Source organism: Octopus bimaculoides, chromosome 6 (assembly GCF_001194135.2).
Source record: "Octopus bimaculoides isolate UCB-OBI-ISO-001 chromosome 6, ASM119413v2, whole genome shotgun sequence".
Classification (NCBI taxonomy): Eukaryota; Metazoa; Mollusca; class Cephalopoda; order Octopoda; family Octopodidae; genus Octopus; species Octopus bimaculoides.
This window is the reverse complement of record NC_068986.1, coordinates 7,243,955-7,270,830: the sequence shown is the minus strand read 5'-3', so window position 1 is coordinate 7,270,830 and position 26,876 is coordinate 7,243,955. Positions and strand designations below refer to the sequence as shown.

At 36.4% G+C, this 26,876-nt stretch overlaps 2 protein-coding genes across 4 annotated transcripts in view; one reads left to right on the top strand and one right to left on the bottom strand.

Annotated features, from left to right (window-relative positions):
- Positions 1–258: 258 nt before the first annotated feature.
- Positions 259–9,885, top strand: LOC106879183 (craniofacial development protein 2-like). Its single transcript, XM_014928631.1, has 3 exons — positions 259–268; positions 8,952–9,071; positions 9,440–9,885. Exons 1-3 carry the CDS (start codon positions 259–261, stop codon positions 9,883–9,885), a joined length of 576 nt encoding a protein of 191 aa, XP_014784117.1.
- Positions 9,886–13,448: 3,563 nt separating this feature from the next.
- Positions 13,449–26,876, bottom strand: part of LOC106879184 (WD repeat-containing protein 37) — a 141,523-nt gene continuing 128,095 nt past the window's right edge. For all 3 annotated transcript variants that reach the window (XM_052968596.1, XM_052968598.1, XM_052968597.1), the window contains one exon: positions 13,449–17,073. In XM_052968596.1, coding sequence (XP_052824556.1) covers positions 16,951–17,073 — 123 coding nt within the window. In that variant the 3' untranslated portion in view covers positions 13,449–16,950. The remainder of the gene's footprint in view (positions 17,074–26,876) is intronic.

Sequence of the window (26,876 nt, the reverse complement as noted above, 5' to 3'; positions counted from 1 at the left end):
TCTCTCTCTCTCTCTCCCCCTTCTCTCTCTCTCTCTCTCTCTCCCTTCTCTCTCTCTCTCTCTCTCTCACTGATATGTATGAATGCATGTGTGTTTGCCCTATTGCTTGATGAGAAACATGAAACGTCTAACGCTATTAACAGAATAAATTTTCAATACTTCCTCTTTCCCTCTGCTTCCCACGCTCTCTCACTCCCTCCTTCTCTCTCTCTCTCTCTCTCTCTCTCTCTCTCTCTCACTCACTTACACTTTCTCAACATGGCATCAAGTAAGCACAAACTATTCAAAAGGCCAAATGAAATAAATGACTCAGACATGACTTTTAAATTAATAACAATTTCTTAATTAGATGTAAATAATTGTAAATGGGAAGTAATGATGTTCATACTTTTATGAATATCTTCTCGTCGCACTTTGGGAGCAGCATTAATATGTAACACTTAATGGTGGATAACCACTCATATGTGTTTAGTTAATTCCTTCCTTATACTTTAAGATAAAGCTGTCATCAAATCATTGACATTCTCGATATTAAAAATTTGATTCCATTAAATTTAGTTGTTCTAGACATAACAAACTGGACTGCTTGACTGTTTATTTTTCATTGGCTAGACCTGACCACTCACAAACTTTTTGGCACCTTCTCTCCTAAGACCCTTTTGGCGTATTTAAGAAAGTGACATCTAAAAATCACATCAACTATCTGTCTGTCTGTGACCTCAATCACTCCATCGTAATCAATTCAATCCCATAACAAAAATAAAAGAAATTGTTGATCTTGAAATATGGATCATTCTTTGTCTTCATTTCAGCCCATTAAAAGGTTGTTTACTATAAATGAGTTCGTGTATAAAATAAAGCATTATTATTGAGGAGTACAAATATATTGTTGTCTAAAATATAGTTCCATCCTAAATTAAGGAATTCTACTTAAAAAAAGATTATTATATAAACAAAGGTCAATGTTTATTCGTATGATAAGTGTACTTCTGTGTGTGTTTGTGTGTGTGTGTGTGTGTGTGCAAATCTGAGAATCTGGAAAGTGATCAAATTTATATCAAAATGATACATGAAGACAACACCATAAAACAAGTTACATTTGGGGAGAAAAAAATAAAATTTAACAAAGATTCGACAAAATAATTTTTCTTTGCAAAATTACGATATTACAAAATTATTAGACTAATTCCCAAATATCAAAACTTATCCATTGATAATTAAAAGAGACATACACCCCCTCCCCCAATGAGACACTCTGAACAACAATCAAAAGATTTTGGCATGCACTAAACATTTTATATAAAAACTAATATACTTGTTAGTAGAGAAGGTATAATGAACTTCCTCATAGAACATCTGTTTTCATAGAACAAGTTGGCAGCAAGAAAAAATAGAATCGTTGTTATTTAGCATTTTATTCCATATCTAGTTGAATTAAGTTTTGAAAATAAAATATGACCTTTATTAAAAACACCAGAGAAATTCAATTTTTTAATTTGAAAATATTCAGATCAAACATCTACTGACATTTTGTCATTTTGTCAAATATTTTTTTCTATTCATAGAATTTGTAGAATATTGAGGTCTCTTACCTAACAAACAGTTTGTAAAATCCTGCCCCAAAACAAATTCCTGTCTAAGTCATGCAAACTTGGAAAAGGAAAGATTAAACTAATGATCATCACACACATACACGTGTGTGTGTGCGCGCGTACGTGTGGGGGGAGGCACGTGGCTTAATGGTTAAGGTCTTTGACTTACTATCTTACGATCTTCAGTTCGATTCCCAGCGGCGGGCTTTCATGTTGCTCCAGTCCACTCAGCTAGCAAAAATGAGATCTGCTTGTATTTCAAAGGGTCATCCCTTTTTGTCACACTGAATAACCCTGAGAACAACATTAAGGACACGCGTCTGAGGGGTGCTCAGCCACTTGCACGTTCATTTCTGCCAGATCCCATTTCTATTAAAATATCGTAATAATACAAGTTAAGCTGAAAATGACAAAGAAATGTAGCTAAGATGGAGATAAGCTGTAGCAGAAAAGGTGGTTGCAATAAATTCTGTAGAGAAGGAGGCATGGCTCCTGAGATGGTGTTGAACAATAAAAGCTCCATTTTCACAAAATGAAATCAGAAATTATATTTGACAGCACTTTTAGATTAATTGAAAAGTTTGTTTATATTGATCTGGCTAAATATAGATACACAAGCCTAATGATCATTACAAATAAATCATAAAGCATAATGAATATTTAAGTTGGGTTTGATACATGCAAAAACAAGATTTTATTAAAAAAAATAAATCTTAAAAAGTTCACATTAAATTTAGAATCCTTTAAACATGTTGAATACATAGTAAAGAATATACTGTTAAATAACGGTTTCAAATCTTGACACAAGGCCAACAATTTCGGGGAGGCGGAATAAGTCGATTACATCGACCCAGTGCTCAACCGGTTCTGATTTTATCGAAATCCGAAAGGATGGAAGGCAAAGTCGACGTCAGTCACATTTGAATTCAGAACGTAGCCCGGCTTGCGAACGATTCTGCTCACTCACCACCTTTATAAATTGTTAAATAATGAAAGAGAAAAATATTTTTTAAATATGAGAGAATTTTACTATTTGAAACCGACTAAGATTTTTTTTTTTAACAACTATTGAGTCAGGATAAACCGATTACTCTTTCCAATGAATTCAGTGTGTTTAAGTCCTCATTATATTTCTTGTGTTTTTTTTTTCAACAATGGATTCATTCTGCATCACAACTTTTGATATTCAAGTTTGTTGCAGCTCCTGACATAAAACATGCTTCAAATAAGAAAATTATATTATAGCAGTTTTATTGCGTAACTTACCAAACTATTTAAACTCATTTGACGTCTAACAACTTCCCAATTTAAGCAGATAAGTTTAGGCTTTTCTTACTCCAGACTTTACACTTATCTTTAGATCAAAATATGTGATTAATATTTTCTCCATAACTGTTGAAGAATTATGAATAAAGACTAATCCAGTCTCAAAATCTGATTTCCACTAAGACATTAATTCACCCTTATACAACGAATCTTATAACACTTTGTTTCTTCTCTGCTAAATTAAGATTTTATCAGACTTTTGTTGTTTTTTATGAAGGTTGCAAAATAAGTTTTCAGATTGATTACGCCAAAAATACAAACATCAAAACCAATATGAAAATATTAAACTGTACGAAGAATTTCATAGGAAAGAAGCATTTTTTTATATTGCATAAAAATGTTCAGACATCAGATATAGAGGCTACATTTATTCATGCTGCAAGAAGACCCGTACTCTGCAACAGAAGTGTTAAACTCGGTCCCTCTGGTAGTATAAAGCATGCATGGCGGTGTCGCGTAAAAACGCCCGTGCGATGCTACGTAGAAGCACCCAGCACACTTTCCAAAGTGATTGATGTTGGAAAGAGCATCCTGCCGTAAAAACCGTGCAAAATCAGAGAGGAGTCTTGTGCTTGCCAGCTCTAGTCAAACCGTCCAACCCATGCTAGCGTAGACAACGGACTTTAAATAATGATGATGATGATATATTATAAATTATATATTATAAATGTTCATAAATCCGTTTTAGGGGAAACTTATTCATTAACATAATATAAACATATTTATTAAAAACGTTTAAAAGTCAGTTATAGGCTACATTTATTAAGTCATATATTCTATTTACAATACTGCATATGAAACTAAGGTGACGAGCTGGCAGAACCGTTAGCACACCGGGAAAGCTGCTTAGCAGTCTTTCGTCCGTCTTTATGTTCTGAGTTCAAATTCCGCCAAGGTCGACTTTGCCTTTCATCCTTTCGGAGGTCGATAAAATGAGTACCAGTTGAGTACTGGGGTCGATGTAACTGACTTATGCCTTTCCCCGAAATTACCGGTTTTGTGCTAACATTTGAAACTAATGTTGCGTATAAAATTTCGAAGTTACTCTGTATTTCATGATGATCAGAAACGTAAATTTTAGTGCCATTTTAATGACATTTGGACTATCAATATTAGATTTGGATCATTTATTTTTGTTGTATTCTATGTATTTTTTTAAATCTACTCAATTATAAGACAAATTCTGTTTTAGTCAAGGTTGTGCTGGTTCCTTCACTGGAGAAAAACCACATTTTTCTTTTGTGACTGAAGAATCTAATACAATCTTGAAGAATGAATGGATTCACTCTGCAAAGAATGAAGTCTACTTCTCTTGAGATAATCAGGAGTTTAGACAATGTTTATATAGTCTAAATATTCTTTAAATATATATATTGCCTAAATGTGTATTATATGGAAAATGCGAACAGGAGAAATAAAATTCTTAAGATTATAAACCTGAAAAATTACAGGTCAAGTTGTTACACTTGGAAAAGTTCGGGACAACTTATTACATCTGGTAAAGTAGAGAACAAGAAAATTTTTACTTAAAATATTGCAGCTAAGGATAAAATTTCGAATAAAATATTTAGATTAAGAAAATATTTGCTTTTATTAAAACTAAAAATTTTATTACAAATTATTACTTCTATTTATTACTACTTGTTACTTCTATTAAAAATTTTAAAAAATTTTGCACTTTAAAAAAAATTCATTTCTTTAATTATTAATTAATAATTAGAAATTTGAAAATAGGTTATAAAAAGTAATAGTAGTACATAGTTAGTACAATAAATAGAATAATATAAAAATTAGTTATATTTTACAGTAAAATCTACCTATAACAACAAATTCACAGTAAAATTTGCTTGAGTTATTGCCAAGTTTTCACATTTTTAGTCTTGACTCAACGCCTATTTTTTACATAAAGAATTTGCCTACCATACATACTAGTCTATTTTGCATAAGACTTTAGCTATATTGGTACTTCTGGCTTTCATTCTTTAAGTATTCTAGTGTGTCAATAAGACGGCAAGCTGACAGAAAAGTTAGCACGCCGGGCGAAATGCTTAGCGGTATTTCATCTGTCTTTATGTTCTGAGTTCAAACTCAGCTGTGGTCGACTTTGCCATCCTTTCGGGATCGATAAATTAAGTACCAGTTGCGTACTGGGGATCGAACTAATCGACTGGCCCCTCCCCAAAATGATGGTACCTTTTTTAATTATAATGTTACTTTGTAAATTAAAATCAAATAATTTTCAATATTCAAATTTTATCCTTAGCTGCAATATTTTAAGTAAAAATGTTCTTGTTCTGTACTTTACCAGATGTAATAAGTTGTACTGAACTTTTCCAAGTGTAATAACTTGTCCTGTAATTTTTCAGGTTTATAATCTTAAGAATATTATTTCTTTTGCTCACATTTTTCCATGTAATCCATGTTTTTTCCAGGCTACGCTATTATGCTAATTAATAATGTGTCAATTAGTGGTGCCGTTAATAATTTTTCCTTACTTCAAAGTATCCTTATAGAACTAAATTCATTAAAAAGTATAGAACTAAATTATCACCCTCAAATTTGACAAACAAATACTCATAACTTTTTTCTTTTAAAACTTCATTACATGAGATTGATATCATGAAATTCTTTGAATTGAGCTCTATCATTTAAGCTTAATTAAAATATAATTTATTGTTGTATTTGAGGGCGGTCATGTTGCCAGTTTAGCCAATAAAAACACACGCACTATATATTTGGTGTTAATTTGCTTCAGCTTTATTTTATATTAATCGTATTTCGGCCAGAGTTCTTTCGTCACACTTCTGTGGTCCTTTGCTTTCTTCTTTCTTATTTGTACGTCTTTCCTTGCTAATGATCAGCCATTTTGTATTTCTATTGTATGTGTCTTTATTTGCGCATGCGTATACCCCCATGTGTGTCTGTTTAGTATGTGTGGGGAAATCGCCTGTATTATCCGTATCCCGTTTATATACGTTCATTTAATTTGTTTTTATTTTTTTTGTTCATGTGTTTATACCTACTTATTTTTTCTATTCTTTCTCTTTTTTTGTATTTAATTTAGTAGAATTTTTTTAATGTATATAGTTATTTAATTCCATTTGTTTATCTGTGTATTGTATTATAACAAACAAACAAATGAAATATAATACAATACACAGATAAACAAATAGAATTAAATAACTATATGTCGACACCATATCAATGGTGAAGCTGGAGTGTCCTCTCCAGTTTTAGGATGGTGTGGACAGATGTAAGCCTGGGCAGTGTTATATGGAGAACAGGCTGTTGCCCATTCAACTTGCCCACCCTCTCCACCTCGTTGATGGATCCAAAGGAACAGCAGGGCTGCTACAGTTTGGTGTCAACGCAGTCGCAGGAGTTGCCAGAACGAAGTTGAGATCAGCATCGAGCTGCCTTAGGGGCTCCGACTCCGGATTTTTCCTCGAGGTTTACTCCTGAAGCCTTTTCCATGACTGGATATTGCCACAAGGCAGCGGCGGAGGTTTGAAATTAAAGCTTTCCTTCTCCTAGATGGGCAGCCTTTGTAGGCTGACGAGCCCCAACTACCCAAAGCATTTGGTTTTAAGGCGCCAGAGACCCGCCTTTGCCCCTTCTCCTGTCTGTAAAAGCAGTTCCGCCACGAGCAGGCCTGGAGTTGGACTTTGGTTGTCGGAGGCTTTCTGAGACGCACGCCATGTGGGAGCATTTTGTAGATAGTGGGCGCTTATCCCTACTACCACCCCCGGCTGTGACAACCTTTGGAACAATATTTCAATTAAGAAATGTCTTATAGCAGAGATGATTTTCTCTTACTCGAGCGTGGAAATAACATTTGAGCGTGGTCATTGCCAGTGCTGCCGGACTGGCTCCCGTGCAGGTAGCACGTAAAGAAATACCTTTTGAGCGTGGTCGTTGCCAGAACCGCCTGACTGGCCCTCATGCTGGTGGCACGTAAAAGTATCCACTACACTCTCGGAGTTGTTGGTGGTAGGAAGCGCATCCAACTGTAAAAACTTTGCCAGATCAGATTGAGCCTGATGTAGCTTTCGCCTTCTAGCTCACCGGTCCTCAGTCAAACCGTCCGACCCATGCCAGCATGGACAGCGGACGTTAAACGACGTAAGGAGTGGTATGCAAAGAAAGAGATGCTGTGCACTTGGCAAATCTACTTTCACTATTCTTGAGTTATGTGGTTCAAAAGAATGACCAATGATGCATTTGGTCTTCTTAAGCATCATCAATCAACATTAATCTTTTGGTACTTAAACTTGTCAGCTGAGAAAGATTGTATGCTGCTGCAATTATCCTATAATTGTTTATTTCTAGAAAGCTAAATACACGCACACACACAGATCCAGGTTTTATCTCTTCTGCTTGTGTTGGGAGATGTTGAGGCTTAATTATAGTTTTTGATCAATGGTGTTTCTCTTTGACCACAAAGCTAATTTTCAAAATGAAAGTGAAGGAATTCTTTCAGTTTTGTATTTCTCAAAGAGTGTTTGCACCGAGATACATAAACCTCTTTTCTGGCAGGTTGCTGTTTCTTTGCGTCAAGATTGCTGTTATTATAGACTTGGTCCATTCATCTGGCAGATGATTATGAAATTCACAATTAGAAGATTGATACAAAAATCTTTGAAGCACATCCAAAGAGATTTCATCTTATTCAGCAAATTTCATCTGGTTTCATCTTTTTCAACAGATGGTTGCTGATATCACTTCCTGCAATCCCTTTTTATGAAGATTTCAGTGAATACAAGAGGAGAATTAATTAGATCGTAAAGGGATTCAAAGTTGGAACATTTTATAACTTTTCAAAGTAAAATTGAACTGTATCAAAGTCTGTCATCACAACTGAGATTTGTTTGTTTTTCATTTTCTACGAGTAATCTTGTCAATACTAACTCATGTTATTCCAGTTTCATGGTGCTTCATGATTTCATGAACTAATCCTTCTCTTCAGTGTTCACAAGTAGTTCATTTTCTAACCCAATATTTTGAGCTGTGCAGGAAACATTCTCACTTGGAAATGTCTTACTTTATTTACGATTAGATCTCTATCCAATAAACGCTGATTTCACTTTGGTCATCGTTTCTTAGTATTTTATCTGAAGTATGTATTATTGATTTTGTAAAAGCTTTATTTCCTGGCTAAAAAGCAAACTTTTTAAATACTTCACTGACAAAATAACACCTTGTTACATTGATGCATAGTACAAGACAGCAAAGTTTTTTTTTCAATTACCCATTCTTCTTGTTTCCTTCCTTGCTTTAAGCAAAAGTATCAAGTAGTCAGTGTATCGTTAAGTTTGATGTACTTTCACATCAATGTTTAACTTTAGTCACAAGTTTGTTTTTTTCCATTTTGTCGATACGTAAATATATAAGTCCAACTTGGACGCTCTTATATATACCGTTACAAATCTTTGTTTTTTTTTACAAAAAATAAAACAACGTCCACGTTCATGACCTCAATTATAAGTATATTTCGACAAGTTATTTTGTTTGTTGTCGCATATCTCTGTAACATTGATGTGTTCATAAACCTCCTTTGAGTAACTATGGATACCAACATGGAAGTGTTTTATCACTCATTTGAAAGGACACATTGGTGCAATGCAGTAAAGGCTACTGTATTACTAATTGTAATTGGAGCAACAAGTCAACTACATCCTCCAAAGCTTGTCATCTTCATTTTATATAAGAACGAGAAGCTTATTGTGTTTGTGGGCATCTTCGCACACACACACTCAACTATCACATAAATCCGTGATCGTTGCTCTGATGAACTTTGTGGCCTGGTGCCCTCTGTCAAGATCTTCAAGCCTGTCATCCGCTACTCTTCCTACGCACATAGTTTCTCTGTTGAGATTTTGTTAGTAATGTCAGTTTAACCTTTTTTGAACTGTTTCTCTTTGGATCTCACCAGCTTTGTTTTGTTTTTTTCTGAACAATGCTGTTCAATCTTTTAATCTTTCTATCAGTCAACCTCTTTTGAATTTGTAAGTCTCTTCTTTTCCTTCTTTGTAGTCCCTTACACTATTGTGGCCTGGACAAAATCAATTTCAAATTATAGGGATTCCAGACTTACAGCAAGGACTCAGACACAAGCCAGTCTGGCAAAGAAAGATACAGAAACTCAAACACTCAGTAAACAGGAATTTAGAGACATTCTATTAAAGGTTTTGAACACGGGGAGCAACAGATACCGGTTATAAGCCTTCACTCAATTGGCGTGATGTGTGGCGCCAGGGGTTGCTTCCGAGGGTGGGAGAGATCTTCGAGTCACACTGGACAACTACCGCCTGCCCCAAGCTGGGCAGCCCCCCAGCCACTAAGGTGTTGTCCCGTCACGGTCTGCCATCCTCATTGGGTGCATGGGGATTAGGAAAACATCCGACAAGCAGACCGTTAGTCACAGCACCAGTTAACAACAAAATAAGACCTTCAAGAAAGAGACCGGCTCTAAAACTAGGATGTTGGAATGTCCGGTCAATGATGCCCGGTTTTTCCCCAAGATCTGCGGGATGTCCGTGACGCCAGGAAAACAGCTGTCATCAACGACGAGCTCAAAAGACTGGGTGTCGGCATTGCCACCCTGCAAGAAACCCGGCTAGCTGGTGCAAGCACACTGAAGGAAAAGGACGACACATTCTTCTGGCGAGGAAAGAACTTTGATGAACCCAGAGAGCATGGAGTTGACTTTACAGTAAGGAACAGCTTGCTGAATATGGTAGAACCGAACAGCGGCGGCTCTGCGCGACTCCTAACACTCCTCCTTAACACCACCGAAGGCCCCGTCAACCTTGTCAGTGTGTATGCCCCAACGCTGTCCGCCACTTCGGACACCAAGGATGAGTTCTACGAGAACCTTTCATCTACCATCAGGAATATACCAAATGCCGAACAGCTTATTCTCCTGGGCGACTTCAACGCCAGAGTGAGCGCAGACAGCGACTCGTAGCCTTCTTGCCTTGGTTCGTTTGGAGTGGGAAGACTCATTGAGAATGGTCAGCGACTGCTCGAGCTTTGTGCCCTTCACAACCTGTGCATTACCAACTCCTTCTTCAAAACGAAACCCCAACACAAGGTCTCCTGGAGGCACCCGCACTCAAAGCACTGGCACCAACTGGATCTGATTGTGGTCAGGCGTGCTGCCATAAAAAACATTCTCCATACACGCTCTTACTGCAATGCGGACTGCGACACAGACCACTCCCTGGTATGCTGCAAAATCAGGCTGCAACCAAAAAGGTTCCACAGTGCAAAGAAGCCGGGGACCTCGTGCATTGACGTTAGCAAGATGACTCAGCTCGATCTTGTGGAACAGTTCGCATAGGCCTTTGAAGAAGTATACGATGCATCGCAGGCCGGAGATACCGCCACAGAGAAGTGAGAAACTCTGCGAGACACCATCCACCGCACCACCCTGGCAACTTTTGGGAAGAGGGCTTCGAAGCTACATGACTGGTTTGATGCCAAGTCGTCCACGATGAACCCCGTCATTGAGGCCAAGCGCGCCGCACTTGCAGAATACAAGCGGTCACCCACTGAGAAAAACCTGCAGATCCTCAAGGCGGCCAGGAGCAAGGTTCAGAACACCACCAGGCGCTACGCCAACGAGTACTGGACAGAGCTCAGTGAAAGGATTCAGACGGCCGCTGCAACAGGCAACATCAGAGTCATGTACGATGGTATCAAGAAGGCACTGGGACCAACACAAAACAAGAACGCCCCCCCCCCCTCAAATCCAACACCGGGGAAATCATAACCGACCAGAGCAGGCAGATAGAGAGATGGGTGGAGCACTACTCTGACCTCTATTCTGGAGAGGCAACTGTGACTCCTGCAGCCCTTGACGCCATCGAGTGCATACCAGTGATGGAAGAGCTCGACGCAGAGCCTACCACGGACGAGCTCAGTAAGGCCGTTGACAGTTTGACCGCAGGCAAGGCACCAGACAGCGACAGTATTCCTCCAGACCTCATCAAGCACTGCAAGTCTACCTTGCTACACCCCTTGCATGAGGTTTTCTGCTAGTGCTGGAAGGAGGGAAGCGTGCCCCAAGACACGAGGACGCTAAAATCATCACCCTTTACAAGAGCAAGGATGACAGAAGTGACTGCAACAACTACAGAGGTACCTCCCTCCTTAGCGTAGTTGGTAAAGTCTACGTTCAGGTCCTGTTGATCCGTTTGCAGAAGCTGGCTGAACGTATCTACCCAGAATCACAGTGTGGCTTCCGAGCTGAAAGATCCACGGTAGACATGGTCTTCACCCTTCGCCATCTCCAGGAGAAGTGCAGAGAGCAGCAGATGCCCCTCTACGTCGCATTCATTGACCTCACCAAAGCCTTTGATCTTGTTAGCAGAGACGGTCTTTTCAAGGCTCTCCGAAAGATCGGCTGTCCTCCAAAACTGCACAGCTTAATCGAGTCTTTCCACTCCAGCATGAAAGGGACTGCGCAGTTCAACGGCAACCTCTCCCAGCCGTTCGACATACGCAACGGGGTCAAGCAAGGCTGCGTACTCGCCCCAACCTTTTCGAGATCTTTTCATTCCTCCTGAGAAATGCATTTGGCACAGCACAAGAGGGAATATACTTACGGACGAGATCGGATGGTAGGCTGTTCAATCTTGCTTGCCTAAAAGCGAGGACAAAGGTCCGCGAAGTCTTCATTAGAGACACGCTATTCGCTGAGGTTGGGAACTGCAGCTGCTGATGGATTGCTTAGCTCAGGCCTGAAAAAAAAAATTGGGGTGACTCTCAGTCTGAAGAAGACAAACGTTATGGGTCAAGTCACGCCGGAACCACCTGTCATCACCATCGACAACTATGAGCTCGAGATTGTCCACCAGTTCATGTACCTTGGTTCCACTATCACCGACAACCTCTCCCTAGATACTGAGATAGACAAGAGGATCAGGAAGGCAGCCACAACATATGCTCGCCTCACACCAAGCGTGTAGACAAACCCCAAGCTAACAGTGAAAACGAAAATGGCTGTGTACAGTGCTTGCGTCCTCAGCAATCTGATATACGGCAGCGAGACATGGACCATGTACGCCCGCCAGGAGAAATGGCTCAACACCTTGCCCCTCAGAAGCCTCCGACGCATGCTCGGCATCCTCTGGCAAGACAAAGTAACCAATACTGGCGTTCTGTCTTGTGCTGGCCTCCCCACCATGCTCACCTTACTAAGACAACGTCGGCTGCGCTGGATTGGCCACGTTCGCCGTATGGAGGATGGTCGAATCCCAAAGGATGTCCTTTACGGAGAGCTTGTCGCAGGGCAGAGAAACATTGGCCGCCCGAAGCTGAGGTACAGGGACATGTGCAGGAGGGATATGAAGGCACTTGGTATCAACACCAATTCCTGGGAGGATCTAGCAGCCGACCGAACCAGCTGGAGAGGCACTCTTCATAAACAACTGCAGACCGGCGAAGAGAATTTGAAGGTGGCAGCAGCTGAAAACCGAGCCCGCAGAAGAGAAATGATAGCCAACAGACTGGATTCAACGTATAGGTGTGACCTCTGCAAACGAGACTGCCACTCTCACATCGGTTTCTACAACCACAGGAGGCGTTGCAAAAACTGAATAGACAACTCAACGGACAGATGACATCATCCATGGTCAGCCATGACCGACAGAGGCCTAAAAAGAAATTGAAATACAAGCACAATCTTAGGTCCATTATTGCACATGCAGTTCAGTTTAATTTTTAAAAATCTAGTTGTTTAATCCAGAATTAACAACTGTTTAGCCAAATGACATGTTATCAGAGTTGGCATTGCAAGAAGTATTAAGGTACATAACTCAGAGACTAACAGTTGCTGCTTTAGTTGCTTAGAGTAACATTTCTAGCTGTGCCAGAGACAAATTGTCTCTTTTGTAGTTGCTTATAAGTTCTAACAATGCAACAGAAGACTATTTTTCTAGCATAACTGTGGTAGCAAGGATAACTGTGGTAGCAAGGCCAAAAAAAAAAAAAACTGCTTAAGTTTTAGTTATCATAGCAGTTCTCAGCACCCCAGAGTTTAACAACTCCAGTTGATTTATTATCCCCAAAGTTTGAGCAATAATATACAAGAGACAGTGTATTAGTTGTATATCATAATACTTCTAACAATACTAGAGACGAACACATTCTGTTCTAGGATTTCTACCGAAAAGGAACTTTTTAATTACTTACCATAAAAGTTTTAGCAAATCCAGAGAAAACTGTTTCTGTTTTAGTTGGACATCCCTAGCAGTTCTAGCAATGCCAGAGACTAACCATTTCTGTTTTAGTGTCTTACCATAGCAGTTCTGGAAATACCAGGGACCAACAAACTCTAACATTGTTTGATGATGTTCATCTATCATCAAAACTATTTCCTGCCATGGCTGTCAAAATGATTGAGAATACTGTCTACAATACATACACACACGCATTCACTTATCCACACACACGGAAAAAAAAAAAAAAGAAAACTGAGCTTGTTAAGCAGTTTTCTGATGAACAATATTCAATACAAAACATGAAGCCATGAAACTGTTTAATTTATTCAATGATATAACAACATAGCAGCACTCAATAGCTGAAAAATAGCATTTAAAAATACAGTTGCAAATATCAGCAAACTCCATTGATACAAATGGAGATCAGTGCCTGGAACTGACTACATCTGCTACAGTGAAGTTGGTGGTGGTGGTGGGGTGTAACACTTCATTTCAGTTTTGTTTATATTCTAAAGAAAATCTTGGTATAACTTCGTTGATTTTTGTATTTATTAAATTTATAGTCGTTGCTATGGTGAAGTTTGTTGTAAGGCTATTTTGTTATATTTAATCTGGACGCTGATGGTCTTTTTCACAGGGTTATTACTTTTGTCACATGTTATTTCTGAAATTTTATCATTGGTTATTTGTTTTTGTAGTAGCTGCTGCTGATGTTGCTGGAATGGTTAATGTGGTTGTCTTTCACAAATATCTGACATTTATTCCAAACATTTGATTTACTTCTAGTTTTTCCAATTTCCTTCGCTAGATGCTCCAAACTTCGTTTCCTTTCTTTAATCAAAGTGGGTGGGGGTTCTAGTGCAACATTCAGTATTTCAGCCCGTAATTTAATTCACCAAATTCATGTACTATTTGAATTATTTCTCTTAGCCCATTTTTCTTTTTAATTATGCAAATTATATTGGTCCAAAATTCTTCCTGTTTTTCTTTTTGTAAAAATCTTTGTGAACTACTCAGCAGGCTTGGTGAGACTGCTGATGGAATCTAATTAGACTGAAACATGTCAAAAATTATGACCCTTGCCTACAAATGAGGGTCACACTTACCACTCACTAAACATGCAACTTTGGGAGATTAATTGATTTCTTCAAATTACCTCCATTGTTTCTTAGACATTCACAACTACTGCTAGGTTTTCGTTTACTTTCTCTTCCAAATATTTTGCATATAGCTTTTGCTGTCACCCCTCAACATAATTTATTTCAACTTCCATAAACTAATTTTTATTCTTTTCCTCATTGGATGAAAATATGGACCATTATCTATCATATGATAGCAAAGGGTTTCAAACACAAAGTACTGTAAAAAAAAAATTAAAATATACATTTAAAAGCAACTCCAGTGGTTGATATGATTTCATCAAAAATTCTTGAAATTCTAGCTCATTATTTTAGAGAGAAAGTCTATGATTCATACCCAGGTCAATCTCTGGGTGTCTCTAATACATCAGCAAATTTTAAGCTCCTTATTTCCAAAATATTTTCAAAAAACTTACCTATAATAAAATTCAGGCTTTTAATGCAAAAATAAATTTCTTAAATTTTTTATTCTCTTTTGCATTCTTATTCTTGAAGGACCATTGACTGAAACATAAAAACTCCCTCTTTCAGTCCTTCCTCCAAAGCATTCACCTAAGACTATTTTCCTCTTCTATTTTAGGTTTAATGTCTTTACTACCTCTCTCTCTTCATGTCTGTCTCACCCTTTTCACTTTTGCCTCTCTCCCTCCCTCCCTATGCATACCTAGGGTGACATAAATCAGCGACACTTCTCTCTTTACTTATCCTTCCATCATACTTTAACCTTTCATCACCTGAGCATAAAGCCATATCCTTCAATATTATAACCTGCAAGATTGTGGGACTTGTGAGTTACCTGGAGACCTCACTAATGTCAGGTATTAGGCAGAAAACCAAACCAAAGCAGGCATCAACCAGTACCATCACAGAAAACAAGTGTTAAATGGTAATGATTTTACATATATATTTTTTCAAATATTAATTAGAAACCACTCAAGGTATGTAAACAAAGTCAAACACACATACACAAAGTGTGTGTATTGTTAGTTTGTTGGGTGGCTGCATTTTTTAAGTGTAAGGGAAAATATTCTCAATGCCTTTAGTGTAAAAACACCTTGCTATGACTTGCTTTCAGGTATTTTTACACCAACAGCATTGAGAATATATTCTCTTATGCCTAAAAAGAGAAAAAACACAGTCACCCAAAGAATTATCAACACACACACACCTCGTGTAAATGTGTTTAGTTTTGTTTCTATATATATATATATGTATATATATATATATATATAGAGAGAGAGAGAGAGAGAGAACCTTTATCAAACATTATAGCATTGCAAAAACCCATTTGAGATCTTCCCACTGACCAAGCAAGCAGTTTACATTCCACATTGATTACAGCAATATACTTTCTCAACATGGCCATCTGTTGAATGAGGAACTCTTCTGTCAGTGTTAGGAATAATTCTCACTGGTACATAGAACGAAGTAATAAAATAAGCCTAACTATTAAGAATTACATTGCAGATGAATTCCTAATGGAAGAGATAAATGTATTATCAGCCAGGGAGGGAGGGGCTTCTAGCTGATAATACAGAAATATCTATAAGCTGCTTGATTTTTTTTTCTTTTTGCATAATATTGTAATTTTAACTCCATATATCCACATACATACAGAGGGTGCCCAAAACAAACTGTGTACACACTTTAACAGCTAATGACTCAATTTTCGTTTCTTTTTCAATTTAACTCATTAGAACTAGTGAAAAGAAGAAAATTTACTCTCAAGTGCTATTGAAAGTTTGAAAATGCAGTGAAAGTGCAAAGACAGTGTAGAAAGGAGTTTCAAACAGGTACACCTATGCGATTTACTATCACTTGAATTAGAGATAAGTTTGAAGTAGATGGAACTGTTCATAATGTCCACAAGGAACATACTGGAAGAACTATTTTTTTTTTTATAGGGTTACTAAAGGACAAGGTTTATGGTACAAAAGCAGTGACAGTCAATGAATTCATTCATTGAATGAGAATGCACACAAATATCAAACAAAATATTTCTTGATGTTTGCAATTCCATTGCTCCACATTATCAGAAGTGGAACAGAATGGTCATTCATAAAAAAGTTAAATCATCTATAGATTCTATTAAATTTTGAAAATGAAATGCATTTTAATAAACACTGACTTTATAGACATTCAATGTATGTATACATTTTGGGGGTAATATCCTATGTATTTATATCTGTGTGTGTTTGTGTGTGTATATATAAAATTAATGCAAACACACACCCACATATATATATATATATATATATATATATATTAGTTGTTCAAAACCAAAGATCAATAAAGTTAGTTCATGTCAATATCAACAATACCTTTTAAAGGAGTGCTCCAGTATGGTCAAAGATTGAAAGCATTAAAAGACTGTGTGTGTGGGCATATGCATCTGTCTGTATGTATGTATGGTTATTTTAATAGCATAGCTAGTTGATTGAGATGTTAAACTCCATAGCTTTAATGTTAAACTTGCCTTACCAGACATATAAGCATCCAATGAAAGACAGCCAAGCTTTACCAAACATGTGAAGAGGCAAGTTGTTACCCGAAACAACTGGTGGACAAATTCTTTGAAAACAAACTAAAACGGAAATACATTCTAATAAATGTCTTATATCTTCAATGACTGGAAATATTCTTTTACAAATATTCTTACTATTCTTACTATTCCTTAGCAGCAACATTTATTTGCCAGCCCAAAACTTGACGATCAAATCCACATGAGAAGAGGTGGCACAAAGAACTTTCTTCAGCCCAGGTTACAGAACAAACCATTCGACTGTGACCCTGTAAAGAAACAACAACATAAAAATAGAAAAATAATGAATAAATTTAAGTACAATTCTACAATTAATAAAGTAAAATTTATTTTCAACATCAATTAAATAATAAAAAATGTTGATTGTAGTAACAACCACCAAGTTATACTCCATAACAGCAAAAAAAATTTAAAACAAGTTCTAATAGATCTTTTTATGTCCAGAAAATTCACCACAAACATTTTTGCCAGGGTAAAATTTCCTACAGCAAATTTTCCCATAAAGGAGGCACATACGCAAACTGTAAACTAGAGAACTCATTTTAAAGAAACTATCTTTCTCTAATTGGTAGATTAGTTGAGGAAGTTGCAATTTTAAGAAAACAGCATTTTTTTTTTTTGTCAGTATATTTTTTTCACAGCGAATTTCACTACAACAAAAATGATAATGGCAAAATGTCCTACAACCAGATCCAAAAAACTGCTAGTGTAGTTTGTACAAATGGCAGTCCCAATCAACATAGGTGGAATAAAGTTTCATCAGACTGTTACAGAAGTAATATTTTAATCTATATTCTTCTTCTAAAACCATACATTTATCATAATAAGCTTATGTGAATTGGACACAAATGGGTTTAGCAAGATCTGTTGAAGGACCACTTCCTTCAAGTTACCAGGTTTTAATTACTGTGAAATTTCTTTAAACACCAAAGCATCTTTTTTAGAAGTATTTCATTTCTTACAAAAGACTGACATAATAAGTATCTCTGATCTTCTGCCATTGGTTTCATTCTGACAAAATCATTGAAAGACAAGAAATGTTTACTGGTATAAAACAGAATACATTTGTTTTTTGTTTTAAGGACTATGGCCATGCTGGGGCTTCACTATTACTTTGCAAATTACATGAGTAATTAAAACTATGAAAGATTAATCTAATTACTTAAAATGGATTGAAATAAGAAAGTAGACTGTGCCAGATGGAACTCCAATCTGCCACAAACCAATTTCTTATGCTGAGTGAAGTATTAATACTTGTAACTGGGAATAACCAAAATGATTAAAAGCTAAACAATGACATTCACTGCAATATTCTGTTAAGATGTGGAATTAAAATGCTGAATATTTCTTTTATTTCAGTATATATAAAGTTTGAGTAAACTACAAAGAATTGAATTCAGAATATTTGAAAATAATCTGTGTCAACAGGAAAGTTTTCTTTTGAATAAATAATAATAATGTGAAGAGGCAAAAGTGGTAACAGTTAACTTGCTTTCATTGCTAGGAAATAATTCAAACAAGAAATACAATTAACTTCTTTCTGGTACCAATTCAAAAGAAATGTTTCATGCATCTAAAAAGTATATAGTTTAATGTAATTGAAAAACACAGGACAGGTTGAATTTCACTATTCAATCACTTTATGTAGGAAGGGGGTCAGAGAGGAAGCAGAAGCTATCAAGACAAGAGAAAACTTCTCAAACTATGCAAATAGAATAAATTGTGAGAAAAAGCAAAGAACAGCCATGACAAAACATTTATTTGATGTGAAAATAGTTCAATTTAAAATACTTTTTGACTAAGACCAGATGTAATTAAATAAATGATAGAGCACATGTTAACAAAAGTGAAATATATTGAAAGTTGCTCTCCATATCACTGAATAGATTGAAAGTTTAAGAATCAGATTTTAATAAACTTGTTTGAAAAGCTTTGCAAAATACTAAATAGTAATGAAAACTTTGTATTTACCTATTTTGATTTGTTTGGGTATATTCTAGATTATATTAAAATACTTAAAGCAATAATTAGATTTTCTAATAAAGTGAAGTGTATTCTAAAAATGTTGCTGTGAGTTCAAAGGAAACTAATAAAAGATAATGATACTAACATAGAAACAGATTAAGAAACCAGAGAAAAAAAAATTATCATTTTTATGGCAATTTAAAATAAGACCATTTGACTATGATAAGCTAACACTTGAGATAGAGGGGAAAAGATGTTAAACAAGTCAGCAGAGAAAAGGACTGACCTAAAGACAGCGCAGAAAAAGAAAAGTTTTCAACTTGAAACATATAATTAAATTAATAGATGTTTTCTCATTATTGCAACCTAACAAGAAGTTGGACAAGAGACAGTTCAATAAAATTGTCAATAAGATATGATTAAATAATTTATGGCATGTTGCAAGTCAATTGTATCATGTGAATATTTCCAAATTAGAATCCTAATCAAAAGGGAGAAAAAACATTCTTTATTATAATAGACAAACTAATAAAACTGTTGATAAGTGTGAAATCAAATCTAAACAAGAGCACTCAGAGAGCACAAACCTCTGCCAAGGCAACACCAACGTCCTCTCGATGATTAGCCAGAGATGATTATTAAAATGAGAATATCCGAAATAACTGCTCTCACAAACAAGAATACTAAAAATGAACCCGACCGTTCTCAAAAATTAAGTAAAAAAAAAAACGGAAAAATAATCCAGAATCCTTGTCCGGTACCTGATCGATCCCAATGGTAGTCATGGAATGTGAGGGTGGGTGTGCAGGCCATGTTTGTAATGCTGTGTGCGTGTGCCATCTGCAGTGGGAACAGGGACAGTTTTTTCTATGAAGGCCGTTTTTAGTCTGTCCCCTGATATAGTGTCTTTACAGCCATTAAGGTCTATAGTGAAAAATTTATCTGTGCATGAATGAAAATGGAAAGGTGCTGCATACGGTGCTGTTAACGGAGGTTTAACAACATCGTTGCACACAACAACATAAGTCCAAGAAGTAAAGCTGCCTTCAAGGCAGAACTAGAAATGCGATTGTCAAGTAGGTAAGAGGTTTTAAAGAGGAGCGATATATTCAAAATTGGTCAAACTAAAAATTGTTGAGGATAAATTAAATTTATCATTGTTACTGAATATGTTAATGTTATTTAATTTCTGAACGGTTTTGCTGTTGTTTGTTGATGAAGTTTAATTTCTTTATCCATCAGTTTCTACTAAGATAGAGATGCGAGTAAAATTGATAATAGAGAAACGAAAATAAAACTTTGAAAACAGCAATGCTCCCATATCTTACATGGAAACCATGAGCATGCTTTCAAGGAAAATAATCAGAGAAAGACTTGAAAGTGAACATAAGATCATAATACTTTATGTAAAGTAAATATAACAAATAATCCTTGTCTGGCACCGGATTGATCCCAAAATCTAATCAGTTCATGCCAGTCACAAGGCCAAACATCCCTGAAGGTTTCATCTGAATCCATCAAGCAGTTCTTGAGATATCTTGTCCATGGACAAACAAACATGAGTAGAAACAATATTTCCACCTTCGCTAAGGTGGAGGTAATAAAAAAAAAAACATTCACATATTTAAAAAAAATCAAACAGCCTCATCAGGTTCACTAAAAACTATTCCTTTGCACTGAATTTTGATCAGAACCTTCCAGCAGGTGACATTAGATTCTAATGATTAGAATATAGAAGCAATGCACTGCTCCTAACCAAAACCCGTAAACATTAACAATGATTAAGTTAATACAGTAACAGACTGTTAGCTATTAACACATGCTACTCCTTATTAATGATTTACATTTTCAAATTCTGTTTAGGTTTACAAGTCTTTTATTAACTTAACCCTGTAAAAACACTAAAATCCACTCCTGAACTGTCAATATGTATAAAATGGCCATCTACAGCCAGGCCCTGCCCTGATCTTTGCCTTTTATGTTTGGATAAAAATCAAGATTTATGGTTAGATGTCTACTTCTCAACAGAAGTATGAGTTTATGAGTAGCACAATTCCCCAACAACAAACACACAAAATATCTCTGATCTACTAAACACCCTGATACATCTTCACCACCACCATCTCTTTGTTCAAACCAGGGTAACCATATATCTCTTCTTGTCCTTCTATCCTAGTTCAACCTCTCTCATCACCTGACATAAAGCCACCTCTCTCAATACTTCTTGGTTTGGGGTCTTGTTTTGTGAGTTACTTGGCAACATCAGTAGTGCTAGTGCCACGTATAAAGCACCCAGTACATTCTGTAAAGTGTCTGGTGTTAGGAAAGACATCCAACTGTAAGAACTATGCCAAACTATGCATTGAGCTTGGCACAGTCCTCTCTGGTTCCTGTGGAACTGTCCAACCCATGCCAGCATGGAAAATGGATATTAACTAATTATGATGATTGATTATGAAAATGAACTGAAAGAATATTTAATTATTTCAAATCATTTTAATCTATCCTACCACCCCATTGTTAGGAGTTGAAGGCTAATTAATTTAAAGAATGTTCTTTCAGTGTTGATATAGTTTATTTAATAAATTCAAATTACAATGAACGTAAACAAACAAAGTTTGCTTTAGAAGCGTTGAGATGTCTTAGAAAGTTAAAGAAGTGATTTTAAATTCTCAAACACAGGATAATGCTAATAATATAGCCTGAACAGGATAAGCTACCCCTATTTTGCAGAGTGTTGGCGGCCGGCTATGAAACTCAAACTCACAACTCCGTGATTACGTGTTGTGGTGCTCTGAACCATTAAGCTAAACTGAGAACCGCAATGCGTAATCACGGAGGTGTGAGTTTGAGTTTCATAGCCGGCTGCCAACACTCTGCAAAATAGGGGTAGCTTATCCTGTTCAGGCTATATTATTAGCATTATCCTGTGTTTGAGAATTTAAAATCACTTCTTTAACTTTCTAGTTTATTTAACCTTAATTCTCTTTGACATAGCAATACAAAGCTCCATTGAATATTCTTTGGGAATTATGAGGGATGACAAGGGACTGAGATTTCTGACGGTTTGTGGTGCTTGAGAAGACACAAGCTAAGTACAATTCTGGTTGTCCTTGCATACAGGCAGGTCCCCTGCATCCCTCTTCAGCTGAATGATCCTAATCTTGCTGGTGCTATGTAAAAAAAGCACTCATTCCAGTGCTGCATAAAAGCACTCAGTCCGCACAGTGTAAAGTGGTTGGCATCAGGAAGGTCACCTAGCCATAGAAGCCATGCCAAAACAGACATGGAGTCTGGATAGCTCTTCAGCTAGCCAGCTCCTGTCAAACTGTCCAACCCATGACAGCATGGAATACAAATGTTAAATGATGATGATGATGGTGAGAACTTAGGTGCCAATTTCCATTTAGTTTAATGTTATTCTAATATTCCATTCCTTGTTAGTGATCTGATTCCTGGTAAATCAGGGAAGAGTTCTCCTCCTAACATAAGATATGACCAAAGATGAATTACAACCCCTTCAGCTAATTGGAAAACACATAACTCATCTGGTTATTGCAATACCATAGTTTTTCATGAGGATATTTATTTAATATAAGGGGAAAAAGAGCTTTACCATTACTTGCATCAACAACTCACTCATTCTAATAAAAATACAGTCAACATTAAACATGAAGAAAAAAACTTGAGCATTAACTGACTAAATAGTTCTTATACACCATTTCCCAAGGACATTTGTTAATCCTAATGATGTTGCCAATGGGTCAACCTCACCAGCTTCTCTATCTCCAGTAAAGTCATCTCTTGATCATATGATCTCCTGTAGTAATAATGATGAGTGAACATCATCAATTTCTTCTTCTACTCCTCCTCTTATAATAATTATTCCTTCTACAATACTGCCAAAATTATTTATGTTAATCATCACAGCAACTTAACGAGGAACCAACATCACCATATACAGGAACCACAGAATCACAAAGAGGGGGGGGGAACAGCACCACATGGAAGTTTCAGAATCCACAAAAATACAATCACCAGCAGCATCTATTTTTTGTATTTGGGCGAATGTTTCTAGTAAAATAATTGTGGTTTGTCCTTTATCATTAGAGTACATATATATATATATATATTGTTGTATTTGGGGATGGTCATGTTGCCAGTTTAGCCAATAAAAACATACACACTAAATATTTGGTGTTCGCTTCAGTTTTATTTTATATTAATCATATTTCGGTCAGAGTTCTTATGTTACACTTCTGTGACCTCATCAGTGGTCCTTTGCTTTCTTCTTTCTTTTTTGTGTGTCTCCTTGATCATTAGTAAGGAGAAACACACAAAAAAAAAGAAAGAAGAAATCAATGGAGCACTAACGAGGTCACAGAAGTGTGACAAAAGAACTCTGGCCAAAATACAATTAATATAAAATAAAGCTGAAGCAAGTGAACACCAAATATATAGTGCATGTGTTTTTATTGGCTAAACTGGCAACATGACTATCCCCAAATACAATATTTGTTTCAACACACAAATTCACATCAAGAATCTTGCAAAACGAATATATACACATATGTGTGTGCGTGTGTGTATATATATATATATATATATATATATATATATATATATATATACGAGGGTAATCCCAAAAGCAAGGTCTCCAAAAATATTTAGAAGTCACAGAAACGTTTATTGTCAGTGATGTTTACATCATTTTAAAGTTTGAACAGCTATCTATTTTTCTACATAATCCCCATTTCAATCGATGCATTTTTGTAGGTGCTGAGGTAATTTTTGTACGCTCATGGCATACCAGCTCACCGTCATGTAATTGAGGAAGCATTGAGGAAGCACTGAACCTCATCTTTCACCTCGTCGCCATTGCTGAAGCACATACTGGCCAAATGCTCTTTCAACTTAGGGAGCATGTGGTAGTCACTGGGTGCGAAGTCCAGACTACAAGGTGGGTGGGTGCTGATGTCCCATCCAAGCTGTTGCAGGAGAGCAACAGTTTGATGTGGGAGCAAGCATTGTCATGGAGAAAGCTTACATCTTCGCTCAACTTTCTTCTTCTCCAGTTCTGAATCGCCCATCTGAGCTTTTCCAGTGTCTCACAGTACCTGCCAGCATTTATTGTGGTCCCCAAAGCCATGAAGTCAACTGACAATACTTCCTTTCAATCCCAAACAAAGTTGCTATGACATTACCAGCAGACTTTGTCTGTTTGAATTTTTCGTGGCTTGGGCAAAGAGGAATGCTGCCACTCACGTGATTGTTGTTTGGTTTCAAGTGTGAAGTGGAATGCCCAGGTTTCGTCACCCATAACCATCAAATCCAAAAAGCTGCCATTTCTGTCTGCATAGTGGCAAAGAAATTCACAGGAACAGTCAGCTCTTTGCTGTTTATTGTCTTCTGTGAGCATTCACAGAACCCATCTTGCACACACCTTCCCATAATGCAACTTTTCACTCAAAACCCTATGAATGGTGCTTCAGGAAACCTCAGGAACCAAAATGCAGGAACCAAAGATTCTTCAAAGCGCTGCCCCAGCATGGTCACAATCTAATGACTAAAACAAGTAAATGATATCCACATTAAAAAGGTTTTTTGTTGTCATAATATTTCTAAATGCTACAAGATTCCCATTTCCACTCAAAATATTCTAAATTAGCATTACACATTTACCAGATATGCAACATACCTTGTGCATTCTTTCCTTGTCATTATAGTCTGTGTCTGCTTGCTCATAGTCCACTGCTATTCAACTCCATGTTTTATACAACCAGTAACAAAGCTTCTTTTATATTACTCTCAAGATAATCTTATCATTTAATTATTTCATGTTTGTATCACTTTAATTTTCCAGAATTTTTTTAATTACTCCCCCCACCCTGCTCCTATCAAGGATTATTGTTTTTTTTTTTTTAGATTTGTCATTTCTAATAAAAAAAAAATTATAAAAACACACGTTTGTTCAGTCTGTAAATCACTGCAAGTTTTTTTACTTTCTCTTTTGCACATTTCTCTCAATATAACAAACAACTCTCAATGGAATATACCTTGAATTTACATTAGATACACAATAGAATTTACTAATTCAAATTAAGTTTGCTTTCAATAATGAAATTTATATGCGTGATAAATTTTAAGAAGTTTATGTTAATGCATAAACTTCTTATCTGAATATTGTGTCTACAGACTGAAGGAGGTTTATTTATAAATGTTAATTACAATAATAACTTTTTCAGTTGATGGATGGGGACATTTTGGTTACATGACTCATATAGAACTGCTCAAAAATGATGTATTTTATTGGTGAGGGAAGTAAATTATGTAAATATAATTCTTAATATTTCCTTGCTTACAACTTTGTAAAGAGGCTTGATTGTGTGTTCATATTAAATGAGTTTTAAAACAATGAAAGAATAGATTTGTTTTAAACAGCAGGAAGAGAGAGCAGGCAACTGAGACAAAGAATTACATAATAATAAATGCAAAACAACTTTGGTGAAATGGTGGCATTGGTTTGAGAGACTGACAGAACTGGGAAAAAAACACCAATAAAACTAGGTGGATTACACTCAATTAGGGACATAGATGGGGAGTTGTATATCCTAGAGTACAAAGGCTGAGGATGGGTCTGGGAGTTTGTCAGTAAATCTTATGTGTGTATATATAAATATATATACATACACACACACACACACACTCACTCACATATATAGCCACTTCCAGTGATGCATTTCTACACTTTTCTCCTACAAACAAGTTTCTGGGACTACCTGCTCATCCATATACACCACTGCCATCTCACATTTGATGCAGATTTTCAGTTCTTTAGAATACTTATATATGTACATACTCATTCATTCATATTTACATCCATTTTTTTCCATGCTAGCATAGGTTAGACATATTATTATTGAGGCATGGTTTTATGGTTGGGTTCCCTTCCTGTCACTAACCCTTAACTGTTTTTCAAAAAATGGATCTTTCATTTTACATGCCTTTGAAAAATGCTGAGCCAGCAGAGAATTTGTTGAGAGGAAAATATAATATACTTCACCACTAAAAGCTCAGAAATGTTTTATGTGAAGCACACAGAATGCAAGCATTCACTCAAACACACACACACACACATGTATATATTTAATAACAGTTTGACTTAGCTCCACAAAGTTTCATGAGTAAAGAACACATCTACATTATCAGATATTAGAAGCCAGAGTAAAGAGAATTCAAAAGAAATCTAAAATGGCTTCTAGATGAGTGTATTTTGGCCTTCATTGGTCAGCTCAGATCATACTGCTGCTTTAACTTAAGTTTTTTTATTAGATGCTCCACATGGTATAGCAGACTCTTAACAAAATAACCATCTATGTATCATAATGTACATACATCATTGAGAAAAGGCCCATTTAGGCCAAAATGCATCTAGCATATCTTATGATGAAAATCTGCTGGGGCAATTTTTCATCATAATTGTGTCATAGTGATCACAGTTACCATTTAACACACTCTTTTACAATTATATACACTTCTATTAACTCATTTCCTTTTAAAGTAGTATAAATACTTCACTGAGATATTGTACCATAGAATATCAGTGACCAGATTTTAAATTGGAACTACAAGACTTTGATACTTCATATTACAAAAAAAATATATAACAGCCTAAATATGATTTCTAAGGTGGAGGCGCAATAGCCTAGTGGTTAGGGCAGCAGACTCATGGTCATAGGATCGCAGTTTCGATTCCCAGACCAGGCATTGTGATTGTTTATTGAGCGAAAACACCTAAAGCTCCACGAGGCTCTGGCAGGGGATGGTGGCAAACCCTGCTGGACTCTTCCACCACAACTTTCTCTCACTCTTACTTCCTGTTTTTGTTGTGCTAGTAATTCAAAGGGTCAGCCTTGTCACACTGTGTCATGCTGAATATCCCCGAGAACTACGTTAAGGGTACACGTGTCTGTGGAGTGCTCAGCCACTTGCACGTTAATTTCACGAACAGGCTGTTCCATTGATCAGATCAACTGGAACCCTCAACATCGTAAGCAACGGAGTGCCAACAACAACAACATGATTT